At 62.0% G+C, this 20,339-nt stretch overlaps 2 protein-coding genes across 2 annotated transcripts in view; one reads left to right on the forward strand and one right to left on the reverse strand.

Moving 5' to 3' along the window:
- FAM163B (family with sequence similarity 163 member B) overlaps positions 1 to 6,742 on the forward strand; it is a 28,201-nt gene extending 21,459 nt beyond the window's left edge. Inside the window, exons 2-3 of the mRNA XM_039255179.1 lie at positions 3,990 to 4,105; positions 4,663 to 6,742. Coding sequence (XP_039111110.1) covers positions 4,013 to 4,105; positions 4,663 to 5,061 — 492 coding nt within the window. The 5' untranslated portion in view covers positions 3,990 to 4,012 and the 3' untranslated portion in view covers positions 5,062 to 6,742. The remainder of the gene's footprint in view (positions 1 to 3,989; positions 4,106 to 4,662) is intronic.
- Positions 6,743 to 8,105: 1,363 nt separating this feature from the next.
- Positions 8,106 to 20,339, reverse strand: part of ADAMTSL2 (ADAMTS like 2) — a 34,573-nt gene continuing 22,339 nt past the window's right edge. The window contains exons 12-19 of the mRNA XM_039255189.1: positions 18,641 to 18,738; positions 14,651 to 14,777; positions 13,505 to 13,718; positions 13,237 to 13,392; positions 12,548 to 12,718; positions 11,708 to 11,884; positions 9,581 to 9,725; positions 8,106 to 8,781 (exon numbers count right to left, since the gene is read on the reverse strand). Coding sequence (XP_039111120.1) covers positions 8,663 to 8,781; positions 9,581 to 9,725; positions 11,708 to 11,884; positions 12,548 to 12,718; positions 13,237 to 13,392; positions 13,505 to 13,718; positions 14,651 to 14,777; positions 18,641 to 18,738 — 1,207 coding nt within the window. The 3' untranslated portion in view covers positions 8,106 to 8,662. The remainder of the gene's footprint in view (positions 8,782 to 9,580; positions 9,726 to 11,707; positions 11,885 to 12,547; positions 12,719 to 13,236; positions 13,393 to 13,504; positions 13,719 to 14,650; positions 14,778 to 18,640; positions 18,739 to 20,339) is intronic.

The following is a 20,339-nucleotide window of genomic DNA, read 5'->3' on the forward strand; positions in this document are numbered from 1 at the left end:
TCAGCCCCCCCACCCCACCCCTGCCGCCAGCCGCCTCGCCTGCACACCCAGCTCCCTGGATCCGGCCCCAGGTCGGCCTGCACCCTTGGCAGGGCCAGCTGGCCTCGGCCGCCCTGGGGGCCAAGGTGGGTGGGAGCCGCCCGGCAGGGCGCCCGGGAATGCGGGGGTCCCTGGGGCTCCTGCTTTGTCTGTCTGTGTGGCCTGCGCCGTGTCTTCCTGACTCGGGCCCCGTCTGCATCTGCCTGTCTGCACCTCTGTCTGAATCTGGAGCTGTCTGCAAATCTGTCTCGGCTGCTGATCCCTTCGGGTCTGTGCAGATCTGCCTTTCTGTCTGTCTGTCTGTCCAGAGTCCGGGTTCCCATCCCAGCTTTGCCTCTGATGCACAGCGTTGCTGGAAGAGACTCCCTGTGTCCATACGTGGCCGTGCTGCCCTCCATCTGTAGACAGGGCGCTGGCCTTCGGGCCCAAGCAGACCCCTCCCGGGGCCCTTGACGCTTCCCAGCCGGGCTGCAGAGTCCTCAGGGAAAGCACACCACCGCTGGCCTCACCGCGCCCCATGCAGGGGCACAGCCCCTCGTTCCCCACATACCGACTGCTCAGATCTTGAGTCTCCGAATGAAAATCCCATGTCATTTCTCACACGTTCCTGGAAGGGGGAAAACGGGCCCAGACTCCAGCGAGTCTTTGGCAAGTTTACCAAAACCTTTAGAAACGTGCACACCATAAACCCCTCGTTGCACATTGCTGTGACCTCAAAAAGTAGGAAGCGATGCAAATGCCCACCCGCAGAACTGAGTCAGCGGGGCTTCCCCGCCCGATGGAGCACAGTGCGGCTGTGAAAAGGCTCCAGAGGGCTCCCTGGGGATGTTCCACATGACCGGGGAGCAGAGTGTACAGGTAGTGACAGACCACGAGGCGAAACAGGGGAAAGCGCAGAAATATATACAGAATGCCATTTTAGCTTAAGAGAAGGAAAGAAGGGTATATTTCCTTATATTCTTAGAGACAATGGCGGGGGTGGGAGGTGCCTGGGTGGCTCAGTTGTTTGACGTCCGACCGGCTCAGGTCATGATCTCACAGTTTGTGGGTTCAAGCCCCACGTCGGGCTCTGTGCTGATGGCTCAGAGCCTGGAGCTGCTTCAGATTCTGTGTCTCCCCCTCTCTCTGTCCCTCTGTGGCTCGCACGCACTCTTTCTCTCTCAAAAATAAACATTAAAAAGAAGAAAGAAAAGAAAGAAAGAGAAAGAAAGAAAGAAAGAGAAAGAAAAAGAAAGAAAGACAATAGGAAGATAAACCCAGAACCCAGTAAAATTGTTCTCTCTGGGGCAGAGCAGAGGAGCGCCAGGAAGTGAAACCTCCTGAACGCAAAAGTCATGCTTTTGACTTTGGAACCAAATGCTTTCTACAATTAAAACACAGCATTAAATCAGTTTTTTAAAAAGGGAAGAACTCACTGGAATAAATGACCCTGAGCATCAAGTGGATGGAAAACCCACACTAAGAGTTATTTCAAGTGACTTTGACATAGTCTTGTTAGTATCCACCCCCGAGGGGTAAGAACAAAAGGAGAATAATAGATATCGTGTTCCATTCAGTAGACGTGTTCGTAAACATATTGGTACCATTAGTTTTCAATTATTCTATATAATAGGGGAAAAGGAATAAAGTCAATATAAACTCACGTTTTATTTTTCTTTCCCTGAAGAGAAAAGAACGTATTCCCTAGCTCTGGTGTCTGAAAAAGCCTAGAACCAATGAAAACCCAGAACAGCTAGCATCCCTAGTGCTCAGATTATGTTCTCTACAAACCGCTTCCCACTAAGGGACCCAGGCTGCCGCAGAGGAACAGCGGGCGCCAGGGGCCAGATGAGCTGGGACATCTTATGCCTAAAAGCAAAATGCTGGGGTGCCTGGGTGGCTCAGGCGGTTAAGCAACCGACTTCAGCTCAGGTCATGATCTCACGGTTCCTGAGTTCGAGCCCCGCGTCGGGCTCTGTGCTGACAGCTCAGAGCCTGGAGCCTGTTTCGGATTCTGTGTCTCCCTCTCTCTCTGCCCCTGCCCTACTCACATGCTGTCTCTCTCTCTCTCTCTCAAAAATAAACATTAAAAAAATTTTTTTAAATATACGAAAGTCAGTGAGATCACAGTGATACTAGAAAGCCACCACAAACCTCATGGGGTACCCACCTCTTCTGAAAATTGACAAAGAACTAAGCATTTGTGCCTTTCTTCGGCAGACTGTATTTTAGGATAACTACGCAGGTACTAGGGAAACTCCTTCAGAGAAGAACGCAGCTACTCAATGCAGGAGACACGGTAGTGTTCAAAAAGTCACTGTCTGCGGCCCCCTAATTAAATAATGGATCTGGGTAACAATCCCCAAAGACTGGAAAATCAATTAGGGCCAGTGGGGAACTGACAGCAGCTGAACCCACCGGTTAATCTCAGCGTGAGCTGAACCCACCAGTTAATCTCAGCGTGATGGCAAGAGTGTGAACAGATTCTCAGCCCCCCACAGTGACTTGATAGGAAGCCAGTTTAGAAGAGAAAATAGTGACGGAGGGTCCGATGGCACCCGAGGAAGCCCAGCCAGCTCTAGGACACGGAAAATTCTACTAAGAAAAGCGACCCAGTTTCTTCTATAAACAACGCTGGGCGGGGCGCATAGGGCGAGAGAAGAAGGAACAGCACTGTTCTAGAGTCAAACGAGCCAAACGCAACTGGATCCTGCTTTGAACAAAGCAGCTGTAAAAAGACATTTTGGAGCCGAGCGAAGGAGGCTGAACACAGACTGGGTGTTTTTCTTAAGTCTTCATCTGTCAGATTTCGCGCTGAAGGATTTATGAGTAAACTGATACGCTCTCGGATTTCCTTAATAGGCTTAATTCCCCCCACCCCCACCATCCCCCTGCAGAAGAAAACAGGGATGGGAAACTGAGGCAGAAGAAGCCTGCGGCGACGGGCCCACAGGAGGCTATCGTCAGGCATCCAGGAATTTTGTGAGCCGGGTGTTAAACCTTCGTGACTCGAATCGGGCCACCGGGAAGACGTCAGAAGATGCCACGAGGCCCGGCGCTTTTCTTCTAGGCTGGGTTTCACAGCGCCCGGGTGCACGGAAAAGCTAACAGCAGTGCGGCCGGCAACGCGCACTGGTTCTCTCTGCCTTCGTGTGACACGTTCCGTGATGAGTCTACAATGGGCCCGTCCTTCGGCCCAGGAATCCCCCTTCTAGGAATTTCTGAAAGAGCCGTTGGAGCCCACGTAGCTCAGACGGCTCCAGTCACTTAGCTGCAAAAACACTTACAAAAACATCCGCTTAAAATACTTCTTTAATGTAAACAACCTAAATATCAAAAAAGAAAGAAAAAAAAGGACTGGCTTTCAGTTGTGAAAGATGTCAGTGTTCTGGAGACTCTGGCTGCGCACCAGCCTCGGGTATTAACGCCACTGGAGTGCACATTTGAAAACGGTCGTGATGGCGAACTTCGTGTTCTATGTGTTTTACCACAACCGAAAATCTTAAAGGGAAACAGGTGGGCTATGTCGTACAGCGGGACGTGGTTAGAAACGATGTCGCGGAAAGAGATGTCATGATCTGGAAAAATAAGGACGATCTTGTTCGGTTACAAAACCATATGCTTCGCTTGACTGTGTTTGGGTGAATTTAGAAATGCGTGAGCCTGGAGAGCCAGCCTGGAAGGGCGCCATTCCCTCAAAGCGTGCTACGCTCAGGGCTGAAATGTGCGCTCAGGAACCTTCGCGGGAGCCCCCGCGAGCCGGGGGGGGGCGTGCTGTCAGCGTCACCCTGTCCAGACGTGGGACCCAGGGCCGGGAGAGGGAGGGACGGCCCCGGCCCCCACCTCCTGCGCGCATGCCCTGGGGGTTTTAGCTTCCCCTTTGGGCCATTTCCTCAACTTCCTAAACTAGAAGGGGCTGCTCTTGCAACGAGGAGGCAGCGCTGCAGTCAGCCCGGTGGTGTGTGTTACAGGCTGTTGATGGAGAAGGGGGCGGATGACAGCCGGGACGGTGGTCATCACTGGGGGCATCTTGGCGACTGTGATCCTGCTCTGTATCATCGCTGTTCTGTGCTACTGCCGGCTCCAGGTACCCCGGGTGCGGGGGGAGGGCGAGGGGGGCTGGGGCCCCGGAAGAGGGGAAGGGAGAAGGTGCAGAGCAGACAGCCCGGCTCTGGGTCCCACCTGCAGTAGCTCAGCAATGAGGGGCACCCAGCTCACCTCTCCCAGGGCTTCCCAAAGCCCCCGCAAGGGGAGGCCGCTGAGGCTCAGGGAGGGTAAGGGACCTGGCCAACGGCACACCCAGCTGCCAAGCGAGAGAGCAGGAGCGAGCGTCTGGGCCTCGCTTCTCGCCCCCTGGGCTCTCCCCTCCCCACTGACACCGTAGGGCCCTCCGAGTGCCCCCCAAGGTCTCCCTGAGAGCAGGGGAAGCCATCAGTGCAGGCCAAGGCAGCACAGCCCAGCGCCCATCTTCAGCCTGCCTGGCCCTTCTGTGCCTCGGTTTCCCTGCCTGCACCACGCACCTGCCTCCCATCACTGTGGGGACGAACCAGCCGGTCCCTCGCTGCAGTGGGGGGGGGGGGGGGGGGGCTGGCCGCAGGGTGGGAGGGTGGCGGGGGCCGGGGGTCACCAGCCCTCTGCCCGCAGTACTACTGCTGCAAGGAAGACTCGGAGGAGGACGAGGAGGAGCCTGACTTCGCCGTGCACTCGAACCCGCCCCCGCTGCCCTGCGGCCGCAGCCTGGTGCTCACCAACGGGCCGGCGCTCTACCCAGCCGCCTCCACCTCCTTCAGCCAGAAGACCCCGCAGGCCCGCACCCTCTGCCGCAGCTGCTCCCACTACGAGCCGCCCGCCTTCTTCCTGCAGGAGCCGGAGGACGAGGAGGTGCGCAACGGCGGCGAGCGCGTGGCCTGCCAGAGCGCCAGCCGGGAGGACGCGGAGCCGCCGCCCGGGGGCTTCGGGGGCCTGCAGGCGCTCAACCCCAACCGCCTCTCGGCCATGCGGGAGGCCTTCTCCCGGAGCCGCAGTGTCAGCACCGACGTCTGAGCGGCCCCGCCCGCCCGCCGGGCCCCCAGACCATGGTGGGGCCCCCGGGACGCGCCGGCCTGGCCCCGGGCCAGGACCAGGGCTCGGCCCGGCCCTCCGCGCCTCCCTGTCCCCACGGGGGCCGGCCCGGGAGCTCCGCGGCTCACTGCAGGGGTAGCGCCCAGTGAGCACAGGGTGGCCCCCTGGGGTAGGGGTCGCAGGGCCTGGGCTCGAAGGCAGGCGGGCACAGGTGGGCTCCCAGGCGTCAGTCCGCAGGGCAAGGCAGGGCTCTGGGGCCTCAACGCCAGGCTCCTGACGCTGAAGCTGCCGTCCAGCAAAGCTGCAGGGGAAGTGGCCTCCGTCTCAGCCCCGGCAACTTGGCCATCGCTGGCTGTGAGGCCCGGCCCTGGCCCCCTCCCTGGGCCTCAGCCGCGATGCCACGGGCCCCGACCATAGCGCAAGCCCTCCCTGGCGATCTCGCAGACCAAGGATTCAGTTCCAGAATGGAGGGGGGAGGGGCACCCCACCCTCCCGCTCCCGCGCACATCCTTGGCCTCAGGTGCCAAGCTGCCGAGGCGCGCTGTGGGCTGGCCTTCCTGCAGATGTCCTAGACGAGTTTCAGGGGCACCCTGGCCCTCGGGTTTCACAGCCCCCACTGGCTTTTTGGTGAAAGAGGGAGGCACAGAGGGAGGAGGAGGCCACGGGACAACCACCTGCCGCAGGAGAGTCCGCGCGGCCCCATTCCGAAGCCCAGGTGTGGCGGGATGGACAGCGCGGGGATCAGGACCTAACAGACCCACGTTCTCCCCATGAGGCCTGCAACAGGCCCTCCCACCCCCCGGGCCTCAGCATCCAGAGCCCTTCAAGCAACCTGGTCCCCAGGGGAGACCGACCCAACCTCTCCCACCGGCCGTTTCCCAGGAGGATGTGGGAGCAGGCCCCCGGCGCCCGCTCTCACTCCACGTAAGACCTCGGCTGAGCCCGCCCCCCACCAAGCTCGCAGCAGGGCCGAGGGCTCCCTGGGAGCCCCCTCTCCAGCTCCCCCCCTCTGCTGGGGAAGTGATGCTCAATGGCCACCCCAGAGAAGTGACCCGGCCAGGGGAACGCAGCTCCCCCACCGGCCAGAGGCGGTATCTCCTCCTGCACAGCAGGGCCCCGGGGGTAGTTGAGCTGCTTGCTGCCCGCCAGGCGCTGGGCTAAGCCACCTTCCTAAAAGACAAAGCAGCCTTTGACGGTCCCTGAGCCGAGGACAGCTGAGCACCTGCCTCTCTCCGAATGCCCCAGAGTCGTCTGGACGTGAGCAGAGTTAGGGTGGACTTACTATTTTCAGCTTTCTCCGTTACGTTCTCCTTCCTCTCGCCTCCCGCCTCGGTTTGGACGCGCTAATGGAACCCAGGCCCAGCCTCCCGCAGCCCCAGCTCTCGCCTTTGTGGAACCCCATGAGTTGTTTTGCGCATTTGCTTGGGGGGGGTGGGCTGGGGTGGGGGGCGAGCACCAGGAGGTGGCACTTCCTGTAGCTGTTCTGTTCCGGTTTCCTGTTTCCTTCTCTGGTCTCTGTTCTCTGTATAGATCCATAGATCCACTTAAAACGAGACGAGCACCCATCCCTGTGCGTTCACGCAGCTGCCCTGTGGGGACCCGCGGGGAGCTACATGCTCCCTGAGAAAAGAGAAAGCCAATAAAACTCTCCAGCACCACCGTCGCCGCCACCGCCTTCCGTCTGCCTGGAATCCCAAGCCAGCCCAGACCTCTTCCCGGAACTTCCTCGGAGGAGACCCTGTCCTGCCCAGTGCCGGGCAGGGTCTGCCTTTCCTCTCCCATCTGGTGGGGGGCGGGGGGGGCAGCCACAGCACAGGCCACATCTAGGGTGGCCGGGCCTGTCTGCCACGGCTGGGAGCCACTGGCCTAAACGCTGAGCTCCTGGAGAGCCGGTGGTGGGGACGGGCCGAGTCACCTGGGACAGGGGTCTGATGGTCCCCGGGCCTGTGTTGGCATCAACACAGTGGGGTGGTAGCCACGCCCACTTCGGGGACTCTTCGGAGGCTTGTGACACGGGGCTGACGGAGCCCTGGAGCTGGAGCCTGGGGCTCAGGAAGGGCTGAGTGTGGTCCGAAAGGAGGACCAGCGGGGAGGGAGGGGTGACCCCAGAGCAGAGCAGCACGGTGCATGGGGACGGGGCAGACCCCTGGGTTACTGTGACTCGCCTCTCCGGGGGCAGGGGACCTCACACAAGCCCGCCCCGTGGCCTCAGTGGCCTTCATCACCGAGGAGTCCCCTCAGCGCTGCCCTGAGCACTGTGCCAGACCCTGCTCTGGTGGCCGCCTGCCTCCCTGCTACCTACCTGTCCCCGAAGAAGATGGTCCCTGTGGCACCCTCGGCCCACGGCAGTCTCACTTCCTGAGGTGGGGGGACACCCTGGTCCCCCACGCCTACCCCTCGGACTGAAGCCAGAGCAGGCTTTCAGCATCTTCCCTGTCCCCACCCTCTCCCTGGAGACTGCCCTGGCTGCTTCCTCTTCCGCACGCCCTTCCCCTTCTTTCATGCTGGAGAGCCACTCCTGCTGCTGGACCAGCCTAAATACCACCTCCTCCAGGAAGCCCTCCAGTGGCCCTGCACCCCCAAGTCCAGATTAAGCAGCCCCTCTAGGAGGTCCAGAAACGGTAACGATGGATGGTACTCCCTGAGCCCCCAGTGTGGGGCCGGCCCTGACTGCCTTCTTTCCTCGGTTCTTCCCCTACACATCGCAAGGCCAGCCTTTCCTTCCCTCAGCCCCCAGCCCCTCCCCAGGTTCCACACAGGTCAGTAGGCGTGGGATTTGCTCAGTTCTGACAACATCCAAGTCCTGTGCTCCCTGCCCCGTCCCCCCTGCAGGCACCCCACCTCTGCTTCTCCCCAGCCGTCCCCTCCTCAGGGAGATACTGCCGCTCGGCCCTAAGCCCCCAGCCCGGTCCCGGACCCAGGCCTCAGCCGGTCTTCCTGGACTCGAGGGCCGGACAGCCCAGCTCTCAGAGCCCGACGGCCACCGCGCACCCTGCCAAGGCCACTGCGATCCCACGATGCCGCCATAAATACGACCACTTTATTAACGTACAGGAGCACTGGCTGGCGCCCACGACCCAGTGCGCCGTGACAGTGCCTCCTCCCGGGGCTCCCGGGGCGTAAAGTGCAGCGGGTCCCTCCGTGCGTGAGAGCTTCGTGGAACGAGGCAAGTGGACGCGAGTTGCGAGATACAATTCCTCTGGAAGGGACACCCGAACGGGAGCCGGGTCCCGGGCGGCGCCCGGCCCTCCCAGCCCCCCGGCCCCTCCTCGACCCGATAGCCCTGGAGGGAGAGAGGACGTTCCCGGGCCCCTTGGGCGGGGGCGGGGGGCTGGCCGGTGGGACCCACAAACACGACCGTCCTTGCAGCCCTGAGAACGCCTTCCCTGGAGGGGCAGGGGCCCAGGGCGCTCTCGGGGGGGCAGCGGGGCGGGGGGCTCTCCTTCTCCGGGGGAGAGCAGAGGCTCAGTGTCACGTCTTCACAGCCCGGGCGCCCTGCGGGAAGGGTGTCCACGGAAGGGCCCCGGCAGCCGGGGGGCCCCTGGGGCGGAGCGCTCAGGTGTCTGAGGGGCGACAGGGGTGCCTAGGAGCGAGGAGGCCTGCAGGAGCGGCAGCACGCCTTGCTATAGTACCAGTGGCCGCAGAGGTTCACCTTGATGGCCAGGGCGCAGTTGGTGCCTGGCTGGTCTTGACAGCTGTCATCTGGGGAAGGGACACGGCCGGGGGGGGGGGAGGGGGAGGTGTAGGGCATCACAGGTGGCCCAGGGGTAAAACCCAACAGGACCTGCCCCTGCCCCACCCCCTCGGGGGTGGCCCCCCGCAGCAGAGCACCTGTGGACAGGTGGCCCCTACATGCCCATTTCCAGGCCCAGGGGCAATGGGCCTCCCACCCGGCTTCGGGCCCTCCAGCCCTATTTCTCTGCCACCGCTTTCCTGCCCCTGGCCCTTCCCAGGACATCACCCCCCACCCCCCACTCCCACCCTCACCCAGTGGTTTGATCAGTGGACAGCAAGGGTGAGACCAGGGCCGGGGTTTACAGGAATTGTTGCCCTCACCCCGGAGGCCCGCAAGGGTCCCCTCCACGGGACAGGTATGAAGCAGGGCTGGTCACCTGCCCCGGTGCCCCCTCAGTCTAGCCGTCACCCCTCTTCCAGGCGCAGGCGCCCCATGTCTGGCCCACCTGGCCGCCCCCGCCTCCTGTGTGCCCGGCGCCTGAGCGGTGTGCCCGGTTCAGGCTGAGTCACCCCGATTCCTGCTCCCCGCCCACAGCCGGCCCCACCTTCTGAAGCCAGATGCAGGTGTTGGTGTGGCTCCCAGGGCCCCAGTCAGGCCTCACCTGCCGCCCCACCCACCCTCGCCTCCCAGCCGGGTCCGGCCGTCCATCCCCAGAGGAACCCTAGCTCCCCGTCAGGCCACTCGACCTTCCCGGTCCCCTTGGCTGACACCTGCTCCTCCCTCAGCCCCCCGGCTCTGCCCACCTTTGTTAGCCCCCCTTCTCACCTGGGGGCTCTGTGGGGCAGGGCAGCAGGTCACAGGCCTGCCTGCCGACGGGCTTCACCAGCGGGTCGCAGCCACGGACAATGTCGGTCCCCTGGTAGCACTTCACGTCGCGCATCCGCACGCCCACCCCGCAGGTCTTGGTGCACTGGCGGGAGAGACAGCATGGCCAAGCCCCCACCTGACAGGGCAGGGCTCCAGCCCCGAGGAGGGCCGCCCCCCCGCCCGGCTGCTGGGTCTCATCCCCACCCGGGGCCGCTCAGCTCCCCCGGGTGCCCCGTGAAGGGCGGCCCCTGCTCTCTCTGTGGTCTCCGGGTGGGTCCTTCAGTTTCCGCTTTCCTGGGGCCTGTGACACGGAGCGCTCGGGACACACGGGGTCGTGGCCGAGGGACAGCACTGGCTTCCCTCTCCAGTGAGAAAGCACATTGCCGGCCAGTTACACCTCTTTTCCAAAGCCACACTCCCGCCCGAGGCTCCCCCGTCCAGATGTCCCCCTTGGAAAAGCCCGCAGACCTACCCAGAGCACCAGGGACATCACTGACCCCAGCTGCCCCGTCATCCGCTTGCCAAGATCCTACAGACGGTGGCTCCCTCTCCCCCCACCCCCGACACGGGTGACCCCACGTCACCCAGGCCCATCTGGGACCTGAGCCCTGGGTCCCTGAGGCCGGGTGGGGTGGGAGGCCCCAGCCCTGGGCCCACTTCCCATTGAACTAAGACTTAGCAGGGGGGACCACCCACCCGCTCCCAGCCCGGGGGGCTGGCCCAGTCTGGAGGCAAGAGGCAGCCAGCTTGGCACTGAGCACACAGGCCCATCGACCGTGGGTGGGTGCTCCGAGGAGCCTCTGTGCACCCCCGGAGGGGACCCTCTGGGGACTGGATAAGATAGCTCTTACTGAGCCCGCATCCCAGGGAGGGGCAGCCAGGGGGACAAACACCCAAGCTCCGCACACCCACCGTGGCCCCCCTGAGCCAGTCAGCCCTCGCCCACCCTCCGCCCTCAGTGCAACACAGACGCCCCTCCCCCACAATACTCTCAGGCTATTTTGGGGGCAGGGCCTGCTCCCTCTTTGTGGCTCTCCTCCCTTCCAGGGCTTGGCACCCAGCACCCAGCACAGCACCCGCACCCAGTAGGTCCTGGCCCCCGTCTTCTGAAGCGGGAAGTGCCTTCTGAAGCACATGCGCTGGTGTGGCTCTGGGGGGCCTGGAGCCCCAGGCAAACTTCACCAGCCTCTCAGCCCCACCTGCCGCCCCCCCACCCTCCCCTCCAGCCAGCTCTGTCCCCCGATATGACTCGCTCTGCTCCCCGCAGCCACTAGACCCGCCTGACCCCCAGGGGCCTCTTCTCCATCCTTCAGGCGCTGGCCCTGCCCACGCCTCGTCCAGAAGCCCCCACCCCACCCAGTCTCCCTCCTCCTTCCCAGGTGGATGACACAGAATGAAGCATGTGTGCGGTAGGAGGCTGAGGTCCCATCTGGGGCGAGGTCTGGGGCAAGGGTTGCGTCCAGACACCTCCTTGAGTCTCTCCGTCGAGAACCCTGAGCCTGGGTCGGGGGCAGAGGTCCTGGCCGCTCACCGCTGAGTGCAGGCGACACTCATGGAATCCACAGACTAACCCCTGCCTTACAGACTCTAAGAATCTTCACCTTGAACACTAAGGTTTGGAGATTTGCCGTCCACCATCCAAGACCACAGACACTCGGGTATGTGGGTCTGAGACCACATCCCGCTGGAACGTCCAGGGCCCCATTCCCTGTGACGCCCCTGCGCCATCGCCCCTAGTGCTCAGAGCTGGCCCATGGGGACTCTGAGGCCGGGGGCACTGGAGACCCCAGGTCTCGCAGCCTGGCCACGGCGACAGTGGCCCTGGGGCTCCTGTTCTCCACGCCCTCCCCATCAGTGGTGCTCAAAGACCACTCTGGGCCTCCTGTCCACCACCTCTTGAAAGCTGGTGGCATCACTAGGTGGAGAGAGCACAAGGGGCCCGGGGCTGGGGGCGCTGTTGCTAAGGACACACGGGGGAGACAGGGGCAGGGAGTGGGGAGCATCTGGGGCAGGGCTCGAGGCGCCTGGCAACCAGGACTCCGGTTCCGGCCTCAGGTGGCCCGGAGGGGCCGGCCGGGCGCTCACCTCCGACCACGGGCTGGTGTACCACTTGAAGCAGGGTCTCTCGAAGCACGTGCTCTCCTCGGGGGGCTTCTTGGCCAGCCCGCACTCAGGGCCGCTGCGAGTCTGCGGCTTCCCGTTGGCCAGCTCCATGCACAAGACCAGCCTCTTCTTCACCCCTCGGCCACAGGTGGTGTTACACTGAGTCAGGGGACAGACGGGGCCGGGTCAGAGGCCAGAAGTCAGGACACAGTGCACATGTGACTACGAGACTCCAGGGAAATGGCTTGGTCAATAACCACGGGGGGAAAATGTTTAGATCGATGGCTGATTGGCTGAGAACCCTTTGGTCGATAACCATCTGGCCCCAAACACCCTTGATCGAAAGCAGTTTCACAGAAAACCATCTATTTTGAAATAAAATGGTTCATGACGATTTGTCCCAAGATGGCTTGGCTAACAGTGGTCTACCTGAAGCAACTGGCCGAGAGCGACCAAAAGGCAAGTTGGTGACTGATGGGTCGGGGGTGGGGGTGGGGCAGACGAGGTGGCCCTGAGAACAAATGGCCGCCCAGGACCCAAGTGCCCCTGGCCCCGCTTCTCGGTAACGTGGGGGCTGGGAGAGGGCAGAGGAAAGGAGACCAAGTCTGCGTCATCGGGTGCTTGATTCTTTACATCTGGCAGCTATCGGGGCGGGGGGGTCGTACCTTTTTGGCTTTTTCCGTTTCAGATCAAGTTTCAGTGAATTGTGCCATCACATTTTGCAGTTAATTCCTCGTGTGACCAATCTGTCATTCTGGCCACTTGGCTCTCAGCCCAGGGCCCCCCAGGCAGAGGAGCCGGCTGCCCGCTCGGGGCACTCACCCGCTCCCAGTCCTGGGCCAGCCAGTGGGCGGGGCAGTTCTTGTCCCCGCAGGGGTGGATGGCCAGCGGCTTGCTCTCCATCTGACACTGAGACTCGGGCACCACCCGCCCGTCACTGGTCTTGCAGTACACGTGTCGGATCATGCGGCCCTGCCCGCAGCTCCCGCTGCACTGCAGGGGGGAGGAGGGAGGGGGCAGTTAGAGGCGGAGCCCCTCTCCCAGCGCCCCCCCTCCCCACTGTCATTCCCAGAGAGGACTGGCTCCCCAGGCAGTGTGGGGGAGGGAGTGGTTGCCATGGCAACCACTTTTTAAATAACATTTTCTGTTCTAATTACAGAAATATTACATGCTCAGTGGAAAACAGACACAGAAAAGCACACCTAAAATATCGAAAAAGGTCATCTGTGTGCCCAGCACCCAGAGGGGGGGCGCTGGTGAGCACGGCCGAGAGACCCACAGACGATGCCCAGATGGACATGCAGGGAGGTCGTAAAAAGGGATCGTGAGGTCGCCACTTGGTTTTGGATAAAGGCTGTGACTCCTCACGGTGACAGGGTGTACGGCTGGTTCGCTGATCTAACCCTACATCCCTCTCTCTAGAACAAGGGGGTCGTGAGGCAGATCCATGCCCCCCGGAAACCGGTGGTGGCCACCCCTCCGCGTGCCCTGCCCCCCACCCCCCTCCTCACCGGGCCCCAGTCGGAGACAGTCCACTGGCGGTCGCAGGGGGGGCCTGTGCAGTCCTTCTCCCCCACGGGCCTGGTGTTGGGGTCACACAGCTTCTCGTCTTCCGAGCAGCGGATGTCCCTGGTCACCACGCTGCGCTCCCCACACTTGGCTGTGCACTGTGAGCAAGCGGGGGAGGGCGGGGGGGGGGGCGGTCAGGAGTCGGGTCAGGATGCACAGCCGCAGCCGCGCGCACGGGCCCAGGCACACCGGGGCCACGCATGCGCTCACCTCTGACCACTCGGACATCTCCCACTGGGGCCCGCAGGCCGGGTTGCGGCAGGTCTTGCGCTCCTCGGGCCGCACGGCCTCGGCCGCCTCGCACAGGTCGCTGTACACGGAGCTGTCGAAGCCGGGGGACAGCATCTTCCAGCAGCGCACGATGCGGAACTGGTAGCCCTCGCCGCAGGTGCGGGAGCACTCGCTCCAGCTGCTGGCCTCCCACCTGCCTCGGGACGGGCCGGCTTTCAGAGACCCCACCTTCCTTCCTGCCGCCGGAACCCCAGATACACCCCTCCCCACCCATGTCCAAAATCACACCAGGCTCAGCCAGCCAGGAAGCTGCTGTCCAGATGACCCTGAGCCCCACCCGCCTGCCTAGGAGAGGAGGGGCGGATGCCCTGCTGGTTCCCAGAGTGTGCGCTTGGCTCGCCCGCCTAGGAACCCATGTGGCCTCCACCGGCCCCCACATCCAGGCAGGCCACCTGGCTTTCCAGCCACTTCAAGAGCCCTGCTACCTTGCTCACTGCGTTTCCTTCCTCCCAAAGTGCCCCTCCTTACTTCTCCTACTTTGGGATCGTGCTTCAGTGTCCCAGAGTCTGTGCCATACCCCCCGTGGGCGTCCCAGGACAAGGACAGGCCCCCAGAACCACACCACCAGCTTCTCAGAAGGGAGCAAATGTGCAGGGAGCTAGAGCAGAGGGTGCAGCCTCCCCCCCCCCCTCCGCCGGCAGGCACCCTGCAACAGCTCCTGCTGTGGTCATGACTTGGAAGAGGACACGCTAAGGGCTCAGTTTCTGACTGTTTGCGAAGCGGAACAGGAGGCCCAGGTGGGGGCTAGAGAGACAGGGCCTCCCCCCGCATCCCAGGGACAGCCAGTCAGCTTGGAATTTCCAGAATAACCGTTTTGGTTTATAAAACTCCTGGGTGCATCAAGCAAGCCTGGGGGTGGGGGCAATGAATGGTGGGCAGAGCGGCTCCTCAGGCCGCAGTGGCAGACGCTGGCAGGCACCCCCACCCGCAGGCCCCACGGCCCTGCCCACCACAACGACCACTGAAGGAGCGGGTGCAAGCCAGCTCCTGCTGTCCCCTGGGCAGGGTCGAAGCAGAGCCCCAGCTGCCCCCGCAGCCCTGCCCAGGGCACTGGGTGGCAGGTACCTGGGTTGGCACTCCCTCCCTGCGCAGAACTCCTGGACGGGCTCGGGGCGGGTCAGGGCGTCGCAGTAGCTGTCATCCACCTCGATGCCGTCATAGCGGACGCACATGGCGTAGGTCGACATGACCCCTGGTTCAGGACAAGGGAAGGGCCCATGAGCCACAAGCAAACCCCTTGGGGACCAGCAGATGGACCATGTGACCACAGGCAGGTCACCTACCTCTCAGAGCTTCCTGGTGTAAATTGAGGATAACGACAGTAACCAGCTTACCAATCAGTGGCAGGGCCCAGTGAGGGCAGCTTTGTGGATGTGAACTCTCTCCCTGCCCATGTCGCCTACCTCTCTCTCTGCACCCCCACCTCCACCCCTACTCCTATGGGTAATTAGGAGGGTGGGTAGGTGGATGGATGGGTGGATGGATGGATGGATGGATGGATGGATGGATGGATGGATGGGTGGGTGGGTGGATGGGTGGATGGGTGGGTGGATGGGTGGATGGGTGGATGGGTGGATGGATGGATGGATGGGTGGGTGGGTGGGTGGATGGATGGATAGACAGTTTGGTGGGCAGATGGAAAGATGGATAGGTTGCTAGGTGGGTTGGTGGAGGAATGGATGGATATGTTTGGAAACTAACCATTCCAGCCCTTGCCAGCCTCCCCAGATGTTATATGAGATCCTCAGACCCTCCCTGCTCTCCTGTGGCATACCTCAGTCCTTATCCAACTCTCTCGAACTTTCTTTAATCACCACGATGTGTGTTTACCGTCCTTGCCTCCCTGGTACTCTATAAATCCCATCAGTGGGGTGATGTGTAAAGGGCCAGCCCTCACCCAATATTGTTAATTCCTTGACCCCACTCCCGTCTTCTCCCCTCTGTGTCCCTGCACCCCAGCACCCCTGCATCTGGCACTGTGTTGGCACACGGGCCAAATCCACTGAACAGTGGGTGGGTCCCTGCCAAGGAGGCAGGATGACTCACGGAGATTTGTTAGCATCAATGAAGGACCACGTGGGGTTAGGGTTTGTTGTTGCTGCTGCTGCTGTGTGTGTGTGTGTATGTGCGCGCGCACGCACACGTGCAGGCGCACACATGTGTGGGGTGGGGTGAGGGGGGTACCCAGCCTCCCTGAATAACGGAGATAATGGAGCCCTCTTCAGTGGGGCTGCCAGTCCCCGGGAGGAAGTCAATTTCCCCATTGATGGGAAGGCCCAGCCGCCTCACTCTCCCTTTCCAGCAGCGCGTGTCTCAGAGCTCCTGCCTCTCCAAGCCCCGGCCCTGGATGGAACGGAACAGCCTGAGAAGCAACCCTACATGGGGATTTTTCCTTCTTTCCATAAGGGACGAGCCAGGCTTAGCCCTCTGGGGCAGGGGGAGCGGGGGGAGGCTGCCTTCCTGGCCAGGTCTGCTTGGGATGTTCCAGGCCTCAGAGACACTGGCTCTGGGGCCCAGGGAGGTCCGGGGTTGGGGACTCACAGACCCTCGCCAAGCACCCGATTATCCATTCTGTCCCCACTATCGAGTGGAAACACGGCAGGACCTGATCAAAAGAGACTGGGGCTCGAGACCCAGCTCAGTCTCTCCCTTGTCACTGCAGGGCCACACGAACACTATCAGACTCTCCAGCCCTCGGCTGGGTCACCCCCAAGTTGGGAACCTCCCTGAGATGCTGGGAGAGTCCAGGCACCAATCTTCTTCATTACATCAGTCTTGGACACACTGCTTTTCAAACCTGATGCATGGGGCTTTCTCTTTAAGCAAAAGCGAGCAAGGGAACGCCTGGGTGGCTCAGTGGGTTAAGCATTTGACTTCGGCTCAGGTCATGATTTCATAGCTTGTGAGTTTGAGCCCCGTTTCGGGCTCTGTGCTGACAGCTCAGAGCCTGGAGCTGCTTCGGATTCTGTGTCTCCCTCTCTCTCTCTGCCCCTCCCCGCTTCACACACTGTCTCTGTCTCTCTCTCAAATATAAACATTAATTTTTTTAAAAACCGAGCAGGGCACCCCAGTGCACAAAACACAGATCGGCGTGCTGCACCAGCAGAGGACTGGGCTTAGGTCCACCGGCCCAGTCCCCCGCAGCCCCCCGAGCCCCCCCCCACGCCGGAAGTGCCAAGGGACAGCCTGAAACCACAGCTGGGCTCAAGCTCAGGCTGCGTCCACAGTCGCCTGCATTTCTGTTGCTCCAAAGAGCATCGTGAAAGACAGGGACTGTCTGCAATGGAGCTGGCGCGAGAGGCAGGAGATCTGCCCTAACGGCCCTTCAGAGCCGAGCGCAGGGTGCTGCGGGGCCCCTGCTGTGTGCAGGCGACACTGAAGGACATTAGCATAGACATTCATGACACGGAAGGTTTGTGACCCCACCACCACCCAGTCTGGCCTCGGCACTCCCTGCAAGATGGGATTTTGAGAGTAGTTGGCCACGGTCATGAGCTTCAAATCCAATCAAGCTGACGGGAGGAGGCAGCAAGGGAGGCCATTCAGCCGGGACCCAACTCCACCTTTTCTGCCAGTGCCACTTGGGCCCGGCTTGGTGCCTTTGCAATGATGGGGAGCTCACCCTCTATCGGGGCCATTCACTCACTCCTGGAGAGCCTCATCTAAAGCAGCTCTTTTCCCAAATCTGTCCGTCTCACTTGTTTTCTTTGTTCATCCTATGGGCCAGTTGGACCACGTGAGACAAATCCAGCCCGCCTCCCCCACACCTGGCCACTCTGTGAGTGACCAGAAGCCGTGTCATGTCCTCCTTGGGGACTGTACCCCCCAACCCAGGGCCAGGAATCAGGCCCCTCACCACCATCTCAGGCAACGTCACCTCCCCAGGCAGCCCTGTGTGCAGGAGTAATACATTTTACGGGTAGAAAATTGAGGCTCAGAGAGACCACGCACTCGCCGAGGGCACATGGCGTGGTGGGCCAAGCGGTTCAGCTCCCACGCTCAGCACACAGCCTGCAAAGCTGGCCTCTGCCCTCCACATTCTGTGCACCCCGCACCCTGCTGGAGGGGGTCTTCAATAGCAGGAGGGGCTGCAGCTCCTTAATGGAGAGCAAGTTCAGGGGTGAGCAGGAGGTAAGGACCCACGGCCTGTTCCGAGCCCCCAGGGCGGGCTCTCCAGCCCCTTTCTCGGTCATCTCCTAAGGTGCCAAGCAGGACTGCAGGAGGCATGGCCAAGCCCCCCTGGGTCCACCGGGGCTCTGCCTCATCTTCCTCACTGGCCAGAGGCTGCAGGGGCCAGTTTGAGGGGACAGGGGCAGGGTAGGGGGCAGCATGCGTTTTTAGTGGCAGCCCCAGGTGCTGACCAAACTCAAACAAGCAGTGCTGGGCACAGGCAAGGTGGCACTCGGGGTCTCCCACAACATTTGCCGCGGGGCTGGCCCTGGGTCTGACACCGAGCTTGCCGCCAGCCCCAGGGGAGGGACCCCAGGTCCCTGGTGGCTGTGGCCAGCGTCTGAAGGGGGAGGTGGCCACCAGCCATGCGGGCGGACAGACATGGACTCCAATCCCAGCTCAGCACCCCTAACCACTAACCACGTGCATCTGTCTGGGAACCATCGAGAGGGAGAGTGGGCGGGGGGGGGGGGTCTCTGTTACCCTCCTACCTGCCCAGCTCCTAGACAAGGTCCTAGAATCTGTCCTATTTCTCCACGGGTCTATTTCCCTTCCTAGGTTGCTGTAAACAAAAGCGAAATCCTCCCCGCCTGAGATGTCGTAGTTTTAACCACAGGGACGTGAGCTCTCACGAGACACCACATGAAGAACAGCGGATGAGGGAGCAGTCTCCACACTCGCCCCCTGGGGGGCTGGGCCTTCCTGGGTCCTGCACGCCCTGAGCATGAGGACACGGACCCCCACCACCTCCCCCCTCCCGGGTCAGGAAGCCACTAGACAGCTCCCTGCGGCGGGCAGTTCGGGGCCCCCAGCCGGTGCGCGGCCCCGAGGCGCCAACCCCACGCGGTGGGGGAGGAGGGAGGGGGGCTGAGCAGAGGCCGGTACCTGTGGTGCAGGTGGCGCTGCAGGGCTCATGGGACGAGAGCTTCCACCGGTACATGTCTGCTGGGCTCACGCCTTGCTTGCGCGCCTTGGGCCTAGTCCTGGAAGGGAGAAGCGGAGAAGGGGACGGGCGCTCACCGAGGGCCACGGGCACGCCTGCGCTGACCCTGGCGAGTCCCCACAGTCAGGCTCAGCCGCCCACTGTCCAGAGCAGAGGACGGGAGGGGGCCTCACAGGGAGGCTGGCTTTAGGACGTAACAGATGCTCGCCTTTCTCCTGCCTGGATGGGTGACAGTCGGAGCTCACGGCGCTGGAGCTGCTGAAGCTCCTTCTGGGTAGGGGAGAGCTGGGGGCCCCCCCGGCATGGCCACTGCGCCCGGCATGCACGCACACCTCCCAGGGCTGCCTGCTAGCCTGGGCCGGCGGACTCCTTCTCCCCACCCCCAGGAGGGACCGCAGACGACACCTTCTACGCGGAGAACGTGCCAGGATTCTCCCTCCCGGCCTCCCTCAGCCGGGACTCTGCTTGAATGGGGACACTGGCCATTCAGCCTCCGAGTATCAAAACAGAAAAGCTCAGTGGCAGACAGGGGAGTGGCCGGTCCCCTCCAGACGCCTCTGCCCAGGTCTGTGATGGCTGCTGGTGTGGGGAAAGCGAGTTGGGTCTGCGCCAGCAACCGGCTACGATTCTTGGCCGGAGCGCGGGCGGCTGAAGCCAACTATTGTTAGGACTGTTTGCTTCTTTGAACCAGTGGTGTGCTGGGGCCCACCAGGTGCAGGCTGGGTTTGGACTCAGCAGGGGAGGAGGGAGAGGGCGGCAGCGGCGCCCCTCAGAGTCCCTGCCTCCACACGGAGATGTAGCACAGAGCTTGAAGGCGCCCACGGAGACCTGCGGCCGCAGACGGGGACGTGGGGTGATGGCCTGGCTGACGGGACACCAGTCAGGCCCCCGCACTCCTCTTGCACAGGATGCTGCCCTGGTGCCCAGCACCACTGCCCGTCCTCCAGAGCTGACACCCTTTCACAGGGCCTCCCTGTGGACACGGGCACATGGGTCCCTTCCCAGGGACCTTGTACCACCTCGGTGGTTGGGCTTAATGAACGTTTCGGGGCATCCATTCTGAAGGGCTTTCCAGTCGATTCTGTGAACCAGACATTGGTTTGGATCCCACGGGGAGCTCGCTCCACATCTCGGGTTTCACAAGCGGGTGAGCTCGGACGTTCACTTTTGTAGGAATGTTCAGTGCCCTGAAGGTGCAACTTGCTCTGAGAACCAGGAAAGAATCCGCCCACCACGGCCTTAAGTAATGAATCTTCTGATATGGCTATGCAACCCAGGGAGGGGGAGAGGGGTGAGGGGCGGAGGAGGAGAAAGCAGGGGGAGGGGGAGCAGGCCATGAGCTGGTGGCCGGTTTCAGGGCCGCTCAGAGCCGCTGAGCCCCTCACCTGCCGGCTTCATGACCAGGGCCAGCCTTCCCTTTCACAGATTTCGGGGGGAAGAGGAAGGTCCTCCTCCCACCTCCTCAAGAATGAGAAAAAAAAGTTTAAATGCGGTTCCCCCACCCACTCAAGACCTTGTCATCTCAGAGCAAAGGAGCCGGAGAAACCTCCAGGGCGCGCCCAGCTCCCCTCGAGGCCTCGAGGAAGGACTTGATTTGTGAATGCCTGATCCGAAAGCACCGAGCTTGCTGGCTGGGTCCCC

The sequence above is a fragment of the Hyaena hyaena genome, unplaced genomic scaffold (genome assembly GCF_003009895.1).
Source record: "Hyaena hyaena isolate Hyena2069 unplaced genomic scaffold, ASM300989v1 scaffold_511, whole genome shotgun sequence".
Taxonomy (NCBI): Eukaryota; Metazoa; Chordata; class Mammalia; order Carnivora; family Hyaenidae; genus Hyaena; species Hyaena hyaena.